Source organism: Carassius carassius, chromosome 47, assembly GCF_963082965.1.
Source record: "Carassius carassius chromosome 47, fCarCar2.1, whole genome shotgun sequence".
In the NCBI taxonomy this organism is placed as follows: domain Eukaryota; kingdom Metazoa; phylum Chordata; class Actinopteri; order Cypriniformes; family Cyprinidae; genus Carassius; species Carassius carassius.
The window spans coordinates 9,231,886-9,253,179 of record NC_081801.1 but is presented as its reverse complement, the minus strand read 5'-3'; the positions used below and the strand labels follow the sequence as shown (position 1 = coordinate 9,253,179).

The 21,294-nt window shown below is 39.5% G+C and overlaps 1 protein-coding gene across 2 annotated transcripts in view; it reads left to right on the top strand.

Moving 5' to 3' along the window:
- The window catches only part of LOC132130533 (transmembrane protein 132C-like), a 136,832-nt gene that overhangs the window by 103,135 nt on the left and 12,403 nt on the right, over nucleotides 1-21,294 (top strand). For both annotated transcript variants that reach the window (XM_059542256.1, XM_059542255.1), the window contains 2 exons: nucleotides 7,913-8,099; nucleotides 20,711-20,854. In XM_059542256.1, coding sequence (XP_059398239.1) covers nucleotides 7,913-8,099; nucleotides 20,711-20,854 — 331 coding nt within the window. The remainder of the gene's footprint in view (nucleotides 1-7,912; nucleotides 8,100-20,710; nucleotides 20,855-21,294) is intronic.

Genomic DNA, 21,294 nt, shown 5'->3' with positions numbered 1-21,294 from the left:
GAGACAAAAAAAAAGTTCACTTTAAACATTCTTTCACTTCAAATATCTGGGATGCACTTCCCAGAAGTGTCGCAACCCTAAGTTGATTGTAGAGGAAGTCATTGGTGTTTTTGGGGTGGCTAATAAATCGGATCATCAAAAACTATTATCTTGTCTGACATTTTGGGATATCTCAGTTGCTTCATTTCTCTGGTCTGGGCTGTGTTCCATATGCACCCTGATCCTTAGTTGACCATTGGTGCCAGTAGTTCCTTGGATTACTTGCAATTATATAAAAAAACTCTATAATATCTTTAAGACTTGAAACCACAAAACTTGTAATCCTTGGCAACTGGTTCTTTATCGCAATCATTTATTGTAGCAGCATGATATTTTATAAAAGCACCACTGTTTCCCTCTGCATGTAGATGGCTCCACATTAATATTTATCTGTAGTAATTGCTGTTCTTCTCTTTTCTCTCTCATCCTCCTCTTCTTTGTTCTGACCATCTGAACTCCATCTTTAGACCATAAACTTCTTTAGTGAGTGTGATGCAGGTCAGGGCCCCTGTGCTAGCACTGTGATTGAGTTTCATGCTTAGCTGTTGGGGGTCCTGAGTGTCCAGTGTTGCCTTTGAGAGGGAAACGAGTGGAAGAGGCGGCTGGCAAATCCTCCAACAGGAGGGCTAGGGCTCGCCTTCAGCGGCTCTTTCACTCAGGGTCTTCCGCAACCTGAGAAATGAAATTCTACCACAGCTTTACTCAAAGCTGATGCGCCAAATACCATTACTTCCCTGGCTTTGAATTTTATTTCCCCGAGCCGTGAGTTGCCAACCACAGCGGCTTTGTAGTCAAATTGATTCCATTTGTTTGATGTATCATTGTTGTCAGTGCTAAGCAGATCACCACTGTGCATGAATATATCCACCCAAGAGTCTCCACAATGAAAGCCATTTCCATTTTCTACCCTTTTTCCTTTTCTCTCACGCCATTTTTACATAGTTGTGTAAAATGAGGGAGGCGCCCTGTCCCTTTGAAGAGCCTCAGTTTCAGGAAATTTTGTCAAATAACCTTTTTGAAAGATTGAAATTCCTCCTACTCCACTTATACTATATTAATTCTCCACCTTCTGTCGTCGAACCCTTTGTCATCAGACCTATACATTTTGGAAGAATTTCATTCCCTCCGACGTGCAAGTGCAAGTCTGTGTCAAGGAATAGCTCCTCTCTAGCCTTCTCTGCATTTTTATACGTTTTGACGTTACAATCCATTCATCCTAGTGATGAGCATTTGAGCACCTGTCGAGACTCTCAAAGACTTCACAGAGAAACTCTCGCCGAGACGTTCCACTTTACATTCCTGTTTTCACAAAGTACTCTTTTTGTGGTTTGAAATTGTGTATTCAGGCTTCACTTTTTCGCTCTCTGTGTCTGAGAAAATGTTCATATTTGCTGCCCTTATAACCTCTGCTGCATAGCAAAAGGTTTCTGAAGCAGCCTGTGGAGAGCAGAAAACTCAGTCAATATAGGCTATAAACAGGTAGAATGCACACTTAACTAAGTCATACACAGAATTCCACTGAAAGTTCAGTAGTTTCCACTGGAATGCCCGTCATTCATTAAATTCCCATCCCTTTATGTTTGTTTCTTGAACATATTGGCTACATCTGCTCCCATTATTGTCACGGTTGGTAAACCGTGATCTCTGGGTTTTGCACTTTGTGGTGAAGTCTGTGTGTTTCGCGTCGGCACTGATTAGTTTGTGGGCGTCTCTGTTAATTGTTATCAGCAGCAGCTGTCACTCATTACACACTCCCTATATATTGGCTTATCTCACGTCTTGTGTTTGTGAGAACGTTGTTTAATGTCGCTTCCTCTGTCTGTTGGCTTCAGTGTAGTATGCTTTTGGATGTCCGTGTTTTCCCCGGAACCTCATCCACTCTCCGCACTTTCACTCAGCAACAAAGACTTACCTTCGGCTCTATTCCCTGCAGTTCCTGTGCCATCCTCTCCTGCTGCCTTCTTACCGTCATCACCCGGATTCCTCACCACCTCACCACCATCTTGGATTGTCGTCTTCTCAGCATCGTCTTTGTACTCCTGTTTGTTTATTTGCTTTCATTAAATTGTTAAACTTGCTATTGTTTCCAGTCCTTCATTCACCCAGTCGTCACAGAATGTTCTCACCACTATGGAAGCAGCGAGCACCAACACCCTCACGGACTTTATGCACCACAGTGTGAAACGCATGGATCAGCAGCAGGAGAGTATCTCGAACACCGGATGCGCTGTCCAAGCGCTGGTGGCAGATCCATCAGCTCACCTCTCCCACTGCGCCCATCGCACCGCCTGCGCCGCTCGTCCCCCGGGAGACGCCCCAGGATCACTTCCGGCCAGAGCCGCAACTTCCGGCGCCAGAAAACTATTCCGGTGAGCCAGCTTTTTGCAGAACGTTTTTGAATAAATGTTATATGCACTTCGCCTTGCAGCCCCGCACCTTCGCCACCGAGGAATCCAAAGTGGCATTTACGCTCATGCTACTGTCGGGCAAGGCCGCCCTATGGAGGACGGTGGTGTGGGAGAATCAACATCCGTGTTGCGCCTCGTTCCACACCTTCTCTCGGAGGAGATGAGGAGGGTATTTGATCGAGCCGTGGCCGGCAGGGAGGCCGCTCACCAGCTCTCTGACCTGGTGAGCTGATGGATCCCAAGGACCAGGTCCCAAGGACTATGTTTATACTGTGGAGGCTCGGAACACAACATCTCCTCATGCCTGGTAAAAGAGTCAGCCCGGTAGTAAACTTGAGACTACTATCGGGTGGGATCTCCGCTGGGAAGTACTCATCAACATCATCGACCCTCCTTCCGGTGAAACTGCGGTGGAAGAATCATTCTCACGACTGTCACGCCCTTCTGGACTCCGGAGCCGAAGGTAACTTCATCAATTCATTCCTCGAACATCACCTGAACATTCCGGTCCTGCCTGTGTCTCTCCCCATCCAGGTCACCGCACTCAACGGCCAGGAACTGCCTCAACGTCACCACACAGAACCCATCAAACTGCTCACTTCTGGATAATCATCGCAAAACTATATCCTTTTTTCTCATGGACTCCCCTGTTGCTCCCATTGTGTTAGGTCACCCCTGGTTAACTAAACATAATCCACGAGTGGAGTGGGGTTCCAACATAGTCACATTGTGGAGTGAAAGTTGTCATGAGTCTTGTCTGGTTTCTGCTTGTCCTGTTGTCCCTGTTTCTGTCCTTCAGAAGGAGAACATGGTATTGCCAAACGTGCCCGCAGAGTATCTGGACCTGAAGGAAGTGTTCAGTAAGTCCCATGCTGCTTCTCTTCCTCCGCATCGTCCCTACGACTGTGGCATAGATTTAGTGCCAGGTAAGTCTCCGCCTAAGGGCAAATTATACTCTCTTTCTATTCCTGAGAGGGAGGCCATGGAGAAATACATTTCTGATTCTTTAGCATCTGGGTTCATCCGTCTTTCCTCTTCTCCAGCGGGGGCGGGATTCTTTTTTGTGGGTAAGAAGGATGGTTCTCTGCGACCTTGCATTGATTACCGAGAGCTGAATAACATCACGATAAAGAACACCTATCCATTACCACTCATTTCTTCAGCTTTCGAGAGGTTGCAGAGAGCATCTGTATTCACAAAATTGGATTTACGTAATGCTTATCATTTGGTCCGCATCAGGAAGGGGGATGAATGGAAAACCGCCTTTAATACTAATAGCGAGGACGTTGCGATGTTTGTAATCTGAAGTCGCGGTCCCCTCTGCTCACGCGTTTGTCCAGAGGTGCCACCGCACCTGGACCAGAGCCCGCGAGACTCTGCTCCGGATGAGGGAGCGCACTAAGGCTAAGGCCGATCGCCACCGGTCAAAGCCTCCCGTTTACGTCGTGGGTCAAAAGGTGTGGCTTTCTACTAGTAGCATTCCTCTGTGTTCCGTTTCTAATAAATTAGCTCCCAAATTTATTGGCCCGTTTACTATCACCAAAATCATTAGTCCAGTGACAGTCCGCCTCAAACTACCTCCAGCGTACAGGAGAATACACCCCGCCTTTCATGTGTCCAAAATTAAACCTGTGTTTTATGCACGTATTAATCCGCCTACTCCAGTTCCCCCGCCGCGTCTCGTAGATGGGGAACCGACTTATTCGGTAAATCGTATTCTGGACTCGAGACGGAGGGAACGAGGATTCCAGTACCTGGTGGACTGGGAAGGTTACGGTCCGGAGGAGAGGAGTTGGGTACCTGCTAGGGACATATTGGATCACTCCCTTATTGATGACTACAATCAGCAGGTAGGCCCTTCTGGGAACTCCAAGAGGAGTTCTTAGAGGGGGGGGGGTACTGTCACGGTTGGTAAACCGTGATCTCTGGGTTTTGCACTTTGTGGTGAAGTCTGTGTGTTTCGCGTCAGCACTGATTAGTTTGTGGGCATCTCCATTAATTTTTATCAGCAGCAGCTGTCACTCATTACACTCTCCCTATATATTGGCTTGTCTCACGTCTTGTGTTTGTGAGAACGTTGTTTAATGTCGCTTCCTCTGTCTGTTGGCTTCAGTGTAGTATGCGTTTGGATGTCCGTGTTTTCCCCGGAACCTCATCCACTCTCCGCACTTTCACTCAGCAACAAAGACTTACCTTCGGCTCTATTCCCCGCAGTTCCTGTGCCATCCTCTCCTGCTGCCTTCTTACCGTCATCACCCGGATTCCTCACCACCTCACCACCATCTTGGATTGTCATCTTCTCAGCATCGTCTTTGTACTCCTGTTTGTTTATTTACTTTTATTAAATTGTTAAACTCGCTATTGTTTCCAGTCCTTCATTCACCCAGTCGTCACAATTATGCTTGGTTTAACACGTTTAACCATTTTAAAATCCATTCTGCAGATAATCCCACAAAATCAGCAGCAAAAATTCAGAGATTCCCAAATTCCATCTGCAAGCAAAAGGATTTTCATCAATCAGCATTAGCTTTTGATCTTGTGTCAGAAATGTTCCATCTGGGTGAAATGATATTGCACCTCGCCCTCTGCTGGACATTCGAGCCATAATGGTAGTGTCAATCCTCTACTGGTTTGATTTTCTTAGCAGTGAATGAAAAAAAATGACCCATTAAAGTGTTTGAGCTAAAAGGGCTCTTCAGAGCATTCAGTGAGGTCGTGGAAAGCCAGTGTTTACAAGGCGGATGCATTTATTTTTAAGTGCAACAAAGCTGTCAGCTGTGTTTCTCCGAGAATACCTCTCTAACACCATGGCCTTTTAGCTGCCCATCTCCATTCACCAGCACCACATTAGCACAACAAAATATCACTTACTTTAAATCGGCTTTTTTGGCCCTTTTTTATGTGATCATGAAAAGTGCTTAACGGAATGTCTGTTGGTAAGCGTTATTCATGGCATTATAAGACCTTTTGTTATTGCCATAATTGCTGAAATTGCATTTCCTAGAGTAAAGGTGACACAACGTGAGGTCTTATGTGTTTTTCAACGTGTGAAAATTTCAGACAAAAATTTCAGACTCAGTGTGCAAAGACCTTAAGTCATACTTATGGATACATACATCTGTTTAGTTATTAAAAGAATAGTTCACCCATAAATTAAAATGGGTATAATTTATTTTTTCCTATGTTGCTCCAAACCCATGTGATTTTCTTTCTTCTGTCGAACACAAAAGTGGAAGTTTAGCAGGATTTCACACTGCTCTTTTCCATATAAAGAAAGTGAAACGTGACCAACTTTTTAATGCTCCAAAAATGACTAAATATGACTTCATGTGACTGGTGCAATTCACTTCAACTACACTGTGTGACAAAATATTAACGAGAGCATATACAAATTAGTTTAGCGATCTACAGCAGTGGTTTATCTGTGAATATGGTCTTTTGATCTTTTTGGAATTTTGATCTATTCCTCATATAAAGCTAATGCCTGACTTTAGATGACTTTGAATATAATGCACAAGTAGAGTGTACCACTATTAAAGTACTTTTGTGATGCATTTTTGTCATTTGCATTGTCATTGTTTGCAAAAGAACATGAACATCCTGCTTAACAGCTTCTTTTGTGGTCTAAGGAAGCAAGAAAGTCATACAGGTTTGGAGCAAATTGATTCCTTTAAGGATTTTTTAACAAGTTTTTTTGTGTCTTGAGTTCACCTTTCTGCTTCTTGCAGATATGGTCTCTTTAAAGAATCCACAAATCAAATTAATTTATGGCATGTGCAATCTGGCAGAGACTGGCAGTGTGTGGTCGCTTTTATTATGTAAATTTACAGATTAAAACGTGTGAAAACTGATATGATCTTCCTAGATTTGCTTATTAAAGATATCCTGTCGTCTCTGTTTCCATGACACTGAAATCAGAGAATACAGGGCTTTTTGGAATGAAAGTTATTAGAGGATACAGACATGTTGAAGATGTTTTTTTCCTTGAGGATTCATTTGAGGGAGACTTTATTTCCGGAATTATTTTGTTGACAGAAAAGGGATGACACAGCTCTCTGCTCCTAATAGAGATATTCTCAGATTTTGCACCTAGAGCTTTAAAGGTTAATCCAAACTAGCCCAAAACCAGCCCAATATCCAAACCCCACATTTAGAAATTTTGAGGATATTTCAGTTAATTTCTATGCCTGCTGTGTCATTTAAGCAGCATTTAACTATTCCAAAGGAAAAAGGAAAAAATAAAAGAAAATCATTGAATACAAAGTAATAAAATCCAATAGATTTTTTTCAAGAAAAGCCTTTTTCCTTAATTTTTTTTTTTTATTATAAAAGATGTCTCTTATGCTTCCCAAGGCTGTTTGTTTGATCAGAATACAGTAAAACAGAAAAAAATAAACTGTTATTATAATAAAATATAAAAAGTTTTCTATTTTGATATATTTTAAAATGTAATGTATTCCTGTGATGACAAAGCTGATTTGTCAGCAGCTTTAATGTCACATGATCCTTCAGAAATCATTCTAATATGCTGATTTGGTGTTTAAGAAACATTTTGTATGATCAATGTTGAAAATGGTTATGTCTTACAGACACCAAAACTTTAAACAGTATGTCAACTACAGCCTTGTTAACCCTGACTGAAGTGTTTGAGAGAGAGAAGAAGAAGAAAGAAAAAAACAAACAAACACCTGAACATTTTCCTTCAGAAATGTGTGTGTGATGTCAACCAAATAGCACATTCTAATTATTTTTTCCAAAATGATTAAATGACAACATTGAGAATATTGTGGTGACCTTTTCATTGGTGTGTGAGTTATTTTAAGAGGTATTTTGTACCATACTGTTCTGATTCTATGAAAAAAGCATTCTGAGGAAAATAATATAGCTTTGTTTTTGAGTTCCAGGTGCGAATTCAACTGCAGTTCCATATTCCATAATTGTATTTTGATACTAGGAATTTTTCGTATGCCATTTAGTTTTAACTAAGTACTGTGATCCCGGAGCAGCCAGACTGATCAAACCCAGGCCTGGGCAAATCAAGTGGCTTTGGTTTTATTCATTGTTTTTCAGCTTTGTTTGCATCGAAACCAGTGGAGACAATGTTATGCTCTGCTTTGGAAATCTTTTCTGAAAATGCTGTGGTGCTGGACCAAAAGTAAATTGCTTTTTTGCTGTCTTTTTTTCTGGTTGCTGCTGGCATGTGTTTTTGTTCAACTGAATTAATGAGAGTAAACCGCCACACACTCACACCCACATTTGTCGCAGCCTACACCCTACACACACCAGGTGTACAAAAACAAAAGTGTCAATAAATGGCCGCTTGACTTCCCCTTCATCCGTTGGCAGCGTGCACTGGCCAGTAGCCACATAACAACTAATAAACACAAGACCCCCATGAGTTTAACTTTTAATTTGCAATCAGACATTTTGATATAACTCTTTACTGTTCCATGTTCCTATATTAGGGTGGATGCCGGTTTCCAGAAAGTCCTGCAGGTGGATCTGGAGGTCAATGGGTTGTTGGATCCTCTGGGAAGTCGTTCAGTGACATGGCAGATCGAGTACCCCATCTCCCAAACCCTTTCAGATGAGATCCAGACACTCATCCGTCTGGCACCACATGACCTCGGGGGAATCGTGCCATTGGCTATGGTGAGTTTAGTCCTTGACAACTCATGTCTTTCAAATGCAATTCAGTTATTTAGTCTTCTTTTAATTGGTACTGTTCGCATATTATATAAATTATTGCTAGTTTCAGGCATAAAGATTTATCACACAGGAAATGCTGATGTGTCTTCTGAAGCAACGGTATGACTAGCACTTTAATTAGATGTAATTTGGTTAATTAAGTGTGCAGTTTGCTTTCAAACCAGCAATTGGGTCAGTACCAAAAGTAATTCATTTAAAATTAGATTTGAAACTGTGTGACTGGCCTCAAACATATAAGGTTAAATGTAAGATAATAAAGGTCATTTCAAGCTTCATGGAGACTGGGCTATATAGTGGCTAGGCAGTCACAGCTGGTGCTATTCTTGAGTGGGGAAGCACAGATGCTATTTATCACTGGCAAAGTATGTGTCAAGGTATATATACAAGATCATATGTTTATAATTATGCAAAAAAAAGAAAGAAAAAGTTTCTAAAAACGTTCTATTCATCAAAAAATCATGAAAAAAAATATTTTCCACAAAAAACTTAATAAGCACAACTGTTTTAATATATAAAATTATTATTTCTTGAGCATTAAATCAGCTTATTATAATGATTTCTGTTTTCTAAAAAGGTACCGCAAAAACTGAAGTTCAAAGCTGAGTGTGAGTTTCATCTTTTAAATAAAGTAAGAAGCTGAGGCAAGGAGAAAAGTGGTGTTTGATGAGAGGAGGGCTACATGTCTGCTGTTCATTGGCTTCTTTTCAGCAGGACGGTAGGATGAAGATGATTTCATGTCGATGTGAAAAGGTTTGTGTATTTTCTGTAACCACACAAACCACTGAAATCTGGATACTCCCTCTCATTATCTCACTTTCCTCTCTCACGACCTTCACATGCAAACACTCACACACACATACACACACAGTAGGTTTGGTTCATTTTTGCATAGCATCTTGAATTATATCACCATGCCTCTTCAGCAGCCTGTCTTAATTGTGTTTTACACTGCAGCAGTCTCTCACACACCCTATGGCGGCTTTTGTCCATAATGATGACAATGACATCAACACACCTTGTTAAACTTAATCAAGACTTTGTTAAGCCAGCAGAAGAGTCAGTAAGCAGCTTTAATCACCCTGAGCATGGTCAACCACCCCAACCTTTCTCTCTACCTGTCTAATGTAGAGGAACTACGCAGATTGGTGTGACAGGAACAATGTCATACGATAACAAAGGCAAGAGACTCCAATCTGTCCCATTGGAGGCCTCTGCACCATTAGTATTAGCTTTTTCCCCTCTCACAGACACCAGCTAATTCCGGCCTGCCAGCTGTCTCTTCAGCCTCATTAAAGAGGACAGCTTCTGCGGCCCTGTTCCCCACTCAGTGGTCAGACAAGTGCCATCAGCCTTCGCGTTTGAGAGCAGTGCTGTCTCAGCCCATTACGATAAACACAGCCAGTCGTACAGTAGCGACGAGGGCAGAGGATGATGTAATAAGATTGCGAAAATTAGCTTGGATGCCCTTATAGCCTGAGTTCGACACCCCCAGCTCGAGCCCATTCGGCCCACCTTTGCTTTTCACACAACAATCACGGCCACAGACAACAAGACAGCAGCCACCAATCACTTGTGTTGTCTGGGCCTCTGACGGAGCACATTTGTCTTGAGCGCTCGGATGCTGGGAGAGCAGATTGTTGTGTTACACAGCAGGAGGGGATCAATGTAATCACATCACTTTCAACTTTTTGAATGAGGAGATGCCCTAATAAGATTTGGCAGTGCAAGATACCCACAAAATGTAGGAAATCTTTTCTGGCTCATTAGGATGCATCAGCGTGTGTGTGTTTGCTCTCTCTCTGTCTCTCTCTGTCCCCCTCTCTCTTTATAATGTGTGTGTTTGTCTTCCTTCCTCGCTTTCTGATTCTATACCTCACAACTTTTGAATCAAGTTTACTTAAGCTCCTTGTAATTGGCCGTTCAGCCCTCTCGAAGGCAAATTTCACTGCCTGCTGAGCTTGTTTTCTGTTTTCTGTTGACTATTGAAAGCGCTCTCATTCTTGTTTGCCGCCCTGTCTTCCAGCAGTACACAGAGTTTGTTCAGAGAAAAGGAAAATCAAACAAATTGCCAAGTCAGAGGCATCTTCCTTCAAACCCCTCTTATGATTTTTTTTTTCCTTCGAGGATTTGTATTGTTTAGTTTTCCATAGCCTCTTGGCCTTAGTCTTGAGTTTCAGTGTGTGCCGGGCTTTTCTTCAGAGCTTATGTGTTTCTCTGAGCGATGCTGGCCTGCTGTTTGTCTTCCTTCAAGTCTGTTTGAACAGTGTCCTCTGTAAGCCACCTACAGGACAAGGTAATACCTTTTCCTTTGTGTTCTCCACAATCAGGCGACATTTTTGAACTACTTATCAAATTTACATGGAGAATTAGCTGCTAGTGGTTCTTTTCTTTCTAATAATTAGAATGCACAATATACAATATCAGTACCATATTGGACATTTAACTGTACATAATAATTTCATCTACAGTATTTTTACATTACATTTGTTCTCATATAATGCACGCTTTCAAGTTTTCAGGTTCTTAAAGTCTTGTACTTTGCTGAAAATCCTTTACCTAATTTGGCGTTCCCTGTCATAAAGAACCAACCTTTTAAAAATTGCTAATAAATCCCTAAGTAAATTATGCTATATTATCACCAAATCTTTTCTTTTTTTACAACAGTTTTTGAATGAAAAGGCTTTATTTGTGGATAATTTTGAAAAAAAAAATTCACTCAAAAACTGAGGCGCCCAGTTTTTCTATTTTAGAAAAACTGACAAGATATATAGATTTCTCACCTTGGAGCAACAGCAAGAAGCATATCATGGTACATCGATGTGTCTTCACATCATTGGTTGCACAATTGCTTGTATTTTATTTACTTTCTGTCAACTAGTTTAGAATTTATTTGTTTCCATAGTACAAACTGTAAAGTGCTACACTATTATGTAAACGAAAGACTTTTAGATATCTACAAATTAGATATTGTGTCAACCTGTCTATTGAGGCTGGTCTTTTAACTAAACCAGCGTTAACCAGCATTAACTAGCTCAGCTGTTTTTTTCAGCATGGTTGTCTGATCTTTAGAATGCATTTTGATATTCCTGATTTCTATCTGAGACGAACAACCTTTTATCTGAGCAATATATATATATATATATATATATATATATATATATATATATATATATATATATATAATCCTTTTACACTATGATCTAGACAGTTTATTATAAGAATGTCTTTGAGAGAAGTCACTTTAAGCTTCAGTTTGACAGAGTGCTCACCGTACACCAGTATTTGAGCTTTTTCTGTATTACTGCTTAATTTATGATTGATGCATATGTTGAACTCCCTTCAGCACAGGACCGTGTGGCACACATACAGGAACAGAAGAGAGAGAGAGAGAGAGAGAGAGAGAGAGAGAGAGAGAGAGAGAGAGAGAGAGAGAGAGAGAGAGAATGAGTGCAGTTGGCTGAAAGAAATGCAAGTTGATTTGTGACTGCTGAGAGATTAAGATGCAGACAGAAGCGTGTTTTTGTGTGTGACGGCTGGCCTCGGTAAACCTGCGCCGCCCTGCCACAGAGCTGTGGGGATCGATGGTCCTCACTGAACGATCCCTTTATTTCTACCAGCATCTCACTCTTTCCCTCCCTCTCTCCACCACGGCTGTGCGCACAACTGCTGCAGCCTTATCACAATCATCTGAAATAGCCTATGTATTCATTATCCCTCACCTGGAGGCATGCACACTACACAGGGCACATGGAATCTGTTCTTCCACATTTCACTGCCCCAGAGATGGAGGTAATGAGGGAGGCGGAGTTAGATGATGATTGGATCTAAGCCGTTCCTTGTTTTTTTTTTTGTTTTTTTTTACAGTTATTAAAAGGTGGTGGAGTTTTCTAGCAGGTGTTAATTTGAAAGAGTGGTGAAAGAGTTCATCTAAATTCCTCTGTCTGTGCTGTTTGAACATTAACCCCCAAACCCCTGAGAGCTGCAGGTTGCTATAGACAGACATTTGGTTTAAAATAATTGTTTGTTGGTTCTTTAGAATCAAGTCTGGTGATATTGAATTACCCTTAAATGGTAAAAAAACTTATGTTGTATTATTTGCCTAAATTACTAAACCTTTACATACTGTGGCATTCATTCATTCCCAAGTGAGAAATAAATAGCATTAGCAACTAGACATAACTAGATTGCAAAATATTATATTATTATTATTCAATTATTAACATTTTTACATTTTAATAAAAATAATTCTTAAAAAATTTAAGAATTAAGAATCTATCCAGTTATGTAAAAACAAATAAATAATATAAATAATATAAAAATGGTAGTAGTTGTGGTAGAAGTAGTATGAATTATAAAAAAATATAAAAGTTATTATTATGAAAATGTATAATACAAAATTATATTATTATTATTTACTTGTATTATGTAATAGTAAAAATTCAAGATTTAAGAATCAGTTCTGTTTATACTTAGAGGTAAACAAAAATATTTTAAAACTGTTGAATTATTAGAATGTTAACAATAATATAAATATTAATAATAATAAATACGATTTAAAAAGTAGTAGCAGTATAAATTATAAAAATTCTTATTGTTATATTATAAATATTATAATTATATTATTATTAATATTATTATTCTTTTAACAATAACCTTCCAGGTTATTGACGAAGACCAATTTTTATTGTATTATGCAGTCAAAAAACTAAAATTAAATAATAATTACGAATCAGTTCTTCAAACATTTAAACATACACATAAAAATAATCATTACTGGGCATAAAAGCAGCATCTGTTGGTCTCTAGTTACCAAACATTAGAGATCGTCTTGTTGGTGCAGTGTAAAGGAAGTGTAAACTGTTATTCAAGGAGGACATGTTCCTGGAAAAACCTTCCTGTCATTCTGTCATCAGAATTTGATCTTAGAGCTGGGGTTAGGATTTGATCAGCATTCCTATGAATCATTTCTACTAGGTTTCGGTGGCATCTAAGCTTTAGAGAATGTGTTTGGCCTGTGATAGTTTGATAAAAATGTTGTTCCAGGACTAACAAAGGATATTGATCCAGGAACAGTTTCTACTTGACTAAATCACACTGTCTATATGAACACATTTACGCAGTGTCATGTAAATGCAGTGAAGTTTAATTCTAAAAGAATGGTAGCGGAGAATTCCAGGTTTATGCTCATCTCCGGTTCATCCACTGTTCATAACAGGGCTCATAATTCCTGGAAAGAGTGCTCATTAAACCAAGCAGTGAGATGGAGAAGCATTGGATTATAGGTTGATGTGGAAACAGAAAACACAAAACTGTGATTATCCTCATTCTAGCGGCCATTGAGAGGCGCTTGGCTGACCCTGTGGCTGTAATGTGTTCAACAAAAGCTAAGCGTTCACTTCATCTCTCTGCGCTATTACTGAAATCAATAGCCATCTTCCTCTTTGCCCCCCCAAGTTTGTCTGCACTGTTGTGCCATTTTATCAGAGGCTCTGTCAGCAAGACTCTGAGAGGCAAAAAGGCTTGAGCCATTGCTGCTGAGGAGCTGGGAGGACCCGTGGTCTTGAAAAGAAATCCAGACACCGATCGATGGCTTTGTAATAGATCAGCTGGGAGCATCCATACGGGGTGCCGATTCATTCAGCACTACCTGTCCTTGAGCATCAGACCCCGTGTGAGCCGGCGTAGGCTCACCACGAACTGAACCAATCACCTGTGCTGATATTAACCCTACATTCCCCGGCCTCCGATACCGCTTTAGGCCCCACTAGCACCCTCACAAGTGTAATGGCCTTTTATCGATTTACCTTCTTTTTTCTCTCACTCTCACTCAAGATAGTGTGGAACCATTTAAAGTTAAGTGCATGTTGTAGAAGCACTGCCCTCCTGCAGAGATAGTCTCTGGGAGGGTGTACAGCCTGTTCTTCAAACTCAGCATTCACGCATAGCTTACACTAATCAGTCAGCAGTCCAGGGAACAATGTTTACTGACCACAGGGCAGCAGCGGATGAAGATGCCAGCATCGCTCAGAGAACAGAGAAACACATTGTGCTCTGATTCAACACCCTCCCTCTGGAACAGCATCTCATAGGAGCTCCAGAGATGGGATGGGATATACAGTACAGACCAAAAGTTTGGACACACCTTCTCATTCAAAGAGTTTTCTTTATTTTCATGACTATGAAAATTGTAGAGTCACACTGAAGGCATCAAAGGCTATTTGACCAAGAAGGAGAGTGATGGGGTGCTGCGCCAGATGACCTGGCCTCCACAGTCACCGGACATGAACCCAATCGAGATGGTTTAGGGGTGAGCTGGACCGCAGACAGAAGGCAAAAGGGCCAACAAGTGCTAAGCATCTCTCGGGGAACTCCTTCAAGACTGTTGGAAGACCATTTCAGGTGACTACCTCTTGAAGCTCATCAAGAGAATGCCAAGAGTGTGCAAAGCAGTAATCAAAGCAAAAGGTGGCTACTTCGAAGAACCTAGAATATGACATATTTTCAGTTGTTTCACACTTTTTTGTTATGTATATAATTGCATATATAATTCCACATGTGTTAATTCATGGTTTTGATGCCTTCAGTGTGAATCTACAATTTTCATAATCATGAAAATAAAGAAAACTCTTTGAATGAGAAGGTGTGTCCAAAATTTTGGTCTGTACTGTATATATATATATATATATATATATATATATTCACAAATGATTGTGATTTTAATTAGTTTTAACACAAGATTTTCTCACCAAGCTTGAGAAAATGTGGCACAGATTGATGTGACTTTTATGTGACTGAGTTGGATTAAGATTGTTTTATTATTGTGTGTGTATTTCAGAATTTTGAGAGTCTGGTCTATATTACTTTTAAATCCTTTCGTAACTGTGCAAACATTCACATACCCGTAATTTTTCAGGTGAATAAGTATTTGTTTTCCCTTTATTTAGCAAAGAACTAGAATCTTCAGATATAATTTTCAAATATTAAACAATTTTGTTGATATATCCTAGCCAGAAAAGTCCCACTGCTTTATCCACGTGAGTCAAAAGGTGAAGGCACATGCATTTCTGAAGGATCATTGGATTTGACCTGTGTGGTTTCAAACTGTCCTCCCTTGATGAACTGAACTCACCTCAGCTTTGTTTTGTTTTTCACAGTGAAGTAAAGCCGCCCATCAGAGTCTGTGGCATCACAATAAGAGGCTTTCCACCACTTATTCCTGTTTTATTGTGGAATTCTGTTTTTAATTCACTGCATAATCTTTAGGCTTGACTGAAAATTACATTGTTCGGTTTTAATAGCCGTTGAATGGACACATTGAAAGGCATTTGAAAGCACCTTGTCTGCTGAACAGTGTCGCCGAGTTCTTTAAATTCATCTGAGTGGGAAGTGAGTGAAAGGGGGAGAGTGAATTGTAAACACTTCACCCATTCCATCCTGTGGAATATTTATCAGAGTCATTTTCCTGGTCTTGATAAATTAATGTTTTGACAGCAAATCAAACACAGGCGATAACTCCCTGTCAAAATGTCTGAGCGTAAGCTTTGAATACCAAGCTCTCGCTGCTCACACTACGTTCCTATTGCACATTTACATAATTTTGAAATCAAGGGAAATGGCATATTCAAATTTTAACTCAGAAATAGACAGCCCAGCCTGTGTTAGAAAATAATGATCAGCTTAAAGGTATAAAGGGAACGAAAGGAAGAGGCTCGTTTATCCTCACGAATGCGGTGCATTAAAGTGAAAATGATTGAAATAAGAATCAGGTGCCAAGTGAAGCCTGAAGTGGGATCAGCCTGGAGAAAAAAAAGGAACAGAAGACCTCAGTCTTATTAACAAGCTTGAAATTTCATTATCCACAGTTCAGGATTAAATAATGTTATCTGTGTTCTCTAAAGGAGAATGGCGAGAGCTGTGACATAAAGAGAAGAAAACACCCTTTGATGAAGAGCAAATATTTCAAAAGCTGGACCCGGACCCGTGTAGATCCGAGAAATGCCTACCCGGACCCGACCCGGACCCGTATATTATTTGAAAGCTGGACCCGAACCCGCCGGGAAGACACAGACCCGACTTGACCCGACTGTCACATATGTCACCATAAATTGCTATTACAAGTCAATAAACCTGTTGCGAAAAATACAGCTTTTTGTCTTAATTTAAAGAGCCGTAGGCTCTCTTCCTTGTACCTGACTGCCTGTGATGCATTACAATCCTCCGATAAGAAAGTTATTCATGTTATTCCTCTCGTTATTCCAAGTCCAAGCTGAACACACTCATTATTTCAGCTTCAAAAGTCCTCTTGATGTCACGGTGACGGATGACAAATGCTACTGTGCACATGAACATTTTGACTCGAGTTAATTCGCATAATAACTTCAACTGTTTGCCCTTTTGAACTATAATAACGATCGCTCGTGCAATGCCATGGCCGCTGATGTTATTTATTTGCTATCATCTGATCTCTGTGCTCTCTGCTCTACATCGAGTCTGAATCTGACCACTAAAACGTTAAGATTAAACGGTTCATTTATAATATTATAAAAATGGGAGAAAATGTAAAATGCGGTTTGGCGGTCGAAGTGTCCCTCACTGGTTGCCATAGAAACATGAAATGCGCTCGAGACTGCACATGCGTGCTAGCTGTATCAACCTAAAATGCTTTAACGCAATTTGAGCATCATAGAAAACATTCATGTGACAGTTCACCTCAGATTGTGTTGCTGATTTGAAATATATTAAATATGAGTGTGTCAAGTCTGCAAGCATTAATACCGTGCGTGCACTTGTATTAACTATGAGTCTGCACGCTCAGAGAGAGAGAGAGAGAGAGAGAGAGAGAGAGAGAGAGAGAGAGATCACTTTTTTTTGGCTCACTCTTTTCTTTTCCTAATTTTACAAGTTGCAAGTTACAAAAAACAAAAGCAGTCTTTGATCACGGCCGGGTGTTCTCCGAGTTCGATGACTCCGATCGCACGGGTATTACACACAATGTTAAACAGACCCGGGTCGGGTCCTGGGTCGACGGGTCTTGGGAGCACTGTGAAGACCTCTAGTCCCAACCAGCAGGAAATACACAAGTTAGACTCAAATGATTATTATATGAAATCTAGTTATCCATACTTTAGTTTGGCTGAACTGTAAACTGAGCACATGGACATGTTTTAGATAAGATTATACACAAAAAGAGAATGAATTCGCAAAAACAGTTACGGTAGCTGTCATTTCTATAATTACAGGATATTTCTGTGAAAATAAGATGTGCCTACAGTGTTTTTCCCTGACATTGTTCTCTATGTAAAGGAACTTCCCAAAGTGGTATTGATGTTCGCTATAAGCATTATTTTTTTTTTATTACTTATGCTTCGTCAGTCAAGCATCACTAATCACTATTTGCCCATGCTTAGAGTTAGGGATTTGGATTAGTATTATTATGTATGTATGTATGTATGTATATATATATATATATATACATGTATAGGGTTTTTAAATGTTTTTATCTGTTAGTTTTAATTTTTAATATAATTTTTTAAAAGTCTTTTAATTTTAGATTTAAAATATATATTTAAATTTAAAGTAGCTATTTATTTTTATTTAATATCTAAATATAATATGTAATTTTAAATAAAATACATTTAAATATTAATTATTTATTTATAAAAAAATAATAATAATTAACCAGAGGTGCTATTTTTGCCCTTTTGATGATAAAATCCTGAAGACTTTATATCTGACAGTGGCGTCAAAAGTATTGGCATTCATTACTCAAGTAGAAGTATAGATACTAGGGTTTAAAAAGACTTTTGTAGAAGTTGAAGTATCAACTCAAGGTTTTTACTCAAGTAAAAGTGTAAAAGTACTGGTTTAAAAAACTACTTAAAGTATAAAAGTAAAAGTAATGTAAGGAAAAAAAAATGCCAATAATAACAAAAGCTTAGGCCACGCCACAGGGGCCTATTGTGCACTACCCCACCTCCTCAAAAAAACATTTTTATAAAGTTTAGTACAATGCAAATACATTAAAGGACTAGAGATATGATGACTAGTTGCCTATAAGTATTATTATGGTGCAAAAAGTCAAACTTCAGAGGCATGTCATCAATAACCTTTGATGGAATGTAAATGTCCATCCAAGCTTAGCTGCAGGAATCTTGAACATTGGTGCAGGCATAGTAACAATTACTCTTGTATCGTTGTCTATTTACAGTAAACATTATAGTGCTGTCAAAATGAATGATTAATCCAAGTGTTTAATCAAAAACTAAATATTAAAAATAACTCATAATCCTGATATTTTCTTGATTGATACCTTCCTGTATTCGCTACATACGTCTGCTATGTCCAGTGTGTGGGGGGAGGGGGGGTAACGAGTTATAAAGTTGGTACAGCCTAATTATCACAACATTATCAATCGCGTTGTCAATCGCAAACGATAATTTATTAAAACGTCTCGCTACCAAACTACCTACAGCAGCTTAATTTGTGGAGGACGAAGAGAAAGCACCCATTTGGTTAATGAGCCAGTACTGAGAAATAATAACTTTTAAGTAGGTTCCAGTGCCTTTTCGATAGTTCTATAATGGTACCGGTGCCTAAACGGTACCTGAACCGATACTTAAAAAAATAACCACAAAAAAAACTATGGATAAATATTTAAAATAAATCCATAGCTTTCACCTTGGATGCTCACATTTTTCAAGTTATTCTTCCCTTAATCTAAGGCAAATAAATGTATTTCAAAATCTGGGTCATTATTTAATACAAAACCACACATAATGTTTCTACTGTATCTCTGTCACTCACTCTGATATTTAGTTAAGATGAGTGCTGTCTGTCACTGTCTTTAATCAGTTCTGTGTATGACTGTATGCTCATTCTTTATAAAGTAGCAACAATGTCGTTTTTAAAGTACAGTACTGTACAAAAGTCTTAGGCACATTAGTATTTTCACCCCAAAAAGGGGTTTAAGCCAGTTAATTATTTATATCTTTTGCTGTAGTGTGTAGGAAATATCAGTTTGCCATTAATTTTAATAATAATCTAGTGCGATTTTGAATGCACAAGCAGTCTGTCAACGGCAAAATGAATGTTTGCAAATGTAAACTGATATTTTATACTGACACACTACAGCAAAATATAAAAATAACTGGCCGAACACCATTCTTTTGGGTGAAAATACTAACGTGCCTAAGACTTTTGCACAGTAGTGTATGTATAAAGTATGTATGATTAGATTAAGTATATTTAAATAAGTGTTCGTTCATATGTGTTAAGGGCTAGATTTTCGCTGGAGGAAACAGCTGTGGTGTGACAAGCAAAAACTTTACAGTAGCTAGATGAGAAACCGACTGCTCCCTCGTGACCTTTTGTAAACTGTATTTATGTAAAAGAACTGCACAGATACAGATATTCTAACAATCTATCGATAAACACATACCTTGTGTCCCCTGTTTGTGTTTAAGTGCGCTTGCGCTGCTCCGCTCGCGGTCTGTGGATTGAAGAGCGCACTGAAAGACGGGGAGGAGACCGGTCTGACGCCGGTTTCATTTGAAATTTAAGGGGACTGACTCTGAGGCGATCGGATACCGGTTCCATACCTAACCCTACTTTTAAGAAATATATTTTTTGATAAACGAACCCAACATGTCCTGGCTGGAGTGTGATGTGATTTGTGTCATGTGCAGGTGCGATGGATCGCGTACAAACCAATAGGGTGTTGGAATGGTATATGTTTATACTTCTCATCCAACCACAATCAAATTCACTCCACCCGGATGGCGCGATTTATCTGGATAGGTTTTTTTTTTTTTGAATGGTGACAAGCCGAAATGAAATAGCAGTAACGAAGCTATTTTTAAAATGTAAGGAGTAGAAAGTACAGATACTTGCGTAAAAATGTAAGGAGTAGAAGTAAAAAGTCTGAAAAATAATTACTCAAGTAAAGTATAGATACCCCAAATTTCTACTTAAGTAATCTAACAACGTATTTGTACTTCGTTACTTGACACCTCTGATATCTGATAACTCGTTTTGGAGCTCTTTTGATTTTGGGTTAGTAAGCAACCACTCGAAACACCTCAGCAACTATCCAGACCTCTTAGCAACCACAAACGACTTGTTGAAACTACTCTTAGGAACCACATCGCATCAGCTTGGCAGATTACCCACAAGACCCTAGTGTCATGTTGAAGAAATTTGCATGGGCAAGGGTTCATATTTTCTTGTGAAAAAAAAAAATCTTTTTTACTTTTTGTAGTGACTTGACAGTGAAACATATTTTGGTGTGTGTTTTTCATGTTAATATATATTATCTGAGAGTTGGATCAGTTTCACAAAAACAGGATGTGTTGTTTGGCTATAAACAGACCTCTCCATCTCACTCTGAGACTCTCCAGAGCTGATGACTCTAATTGAATGATATGACTCACTGGGTTAATAGCGCAACTCAGTGTTGGTGCTGAAGAGCCTGAGCTGACAAAATGACGAATTATCATGAATAATTGCGAGTGAATTATCCTGACTTAACAGTCTGATTGATTTGCCCTTGTATGCAGGAGACAGAGATCCTTAACACTGCAGTGCTCACTGGGAAGACTGTTGCCATGCCAGTGAAGGTGGTCACTGTTGGAACCGAAGGTACCGTGACCGATGTGACTGAGTCAGTGGAATGTCGCTCGACAGATGAGGATGTCGTTAAGGTATGCAGAAGCATGCAGGGGTTACTAACATGAACAAATCACACACATGTAGATGCACTTTTGACCCTATAGTCTTATAAAACTATTTTTTTAACCAAGATAACAAAATAATTGTTGGAGGGAATACATAGCGTATTAAGGAAGCTATAGATTTGCTCTGAAGTAATGTCTGTTTTAAGTTGTCAAGCCAGAGGTGAAAAATAAAGGGATGTTAAATGCACTCTTTTCTGAACAAGCTTGTGCCTTCCACTTCCATCTGCCATTTGGGAACACAATATGAGAGCATTTTATTAGGGAGAAAATGACAGTGTGGATTTGTGTGAATTTACTCCCTTTGGGTTTAATTATCTGTTAAACACCCCACATTTAAACACTGACCTCTGGAGAGGAATCTCCTTCTTCACAAAAGCCAGCACACTCACACACACAGAGGCACTGGT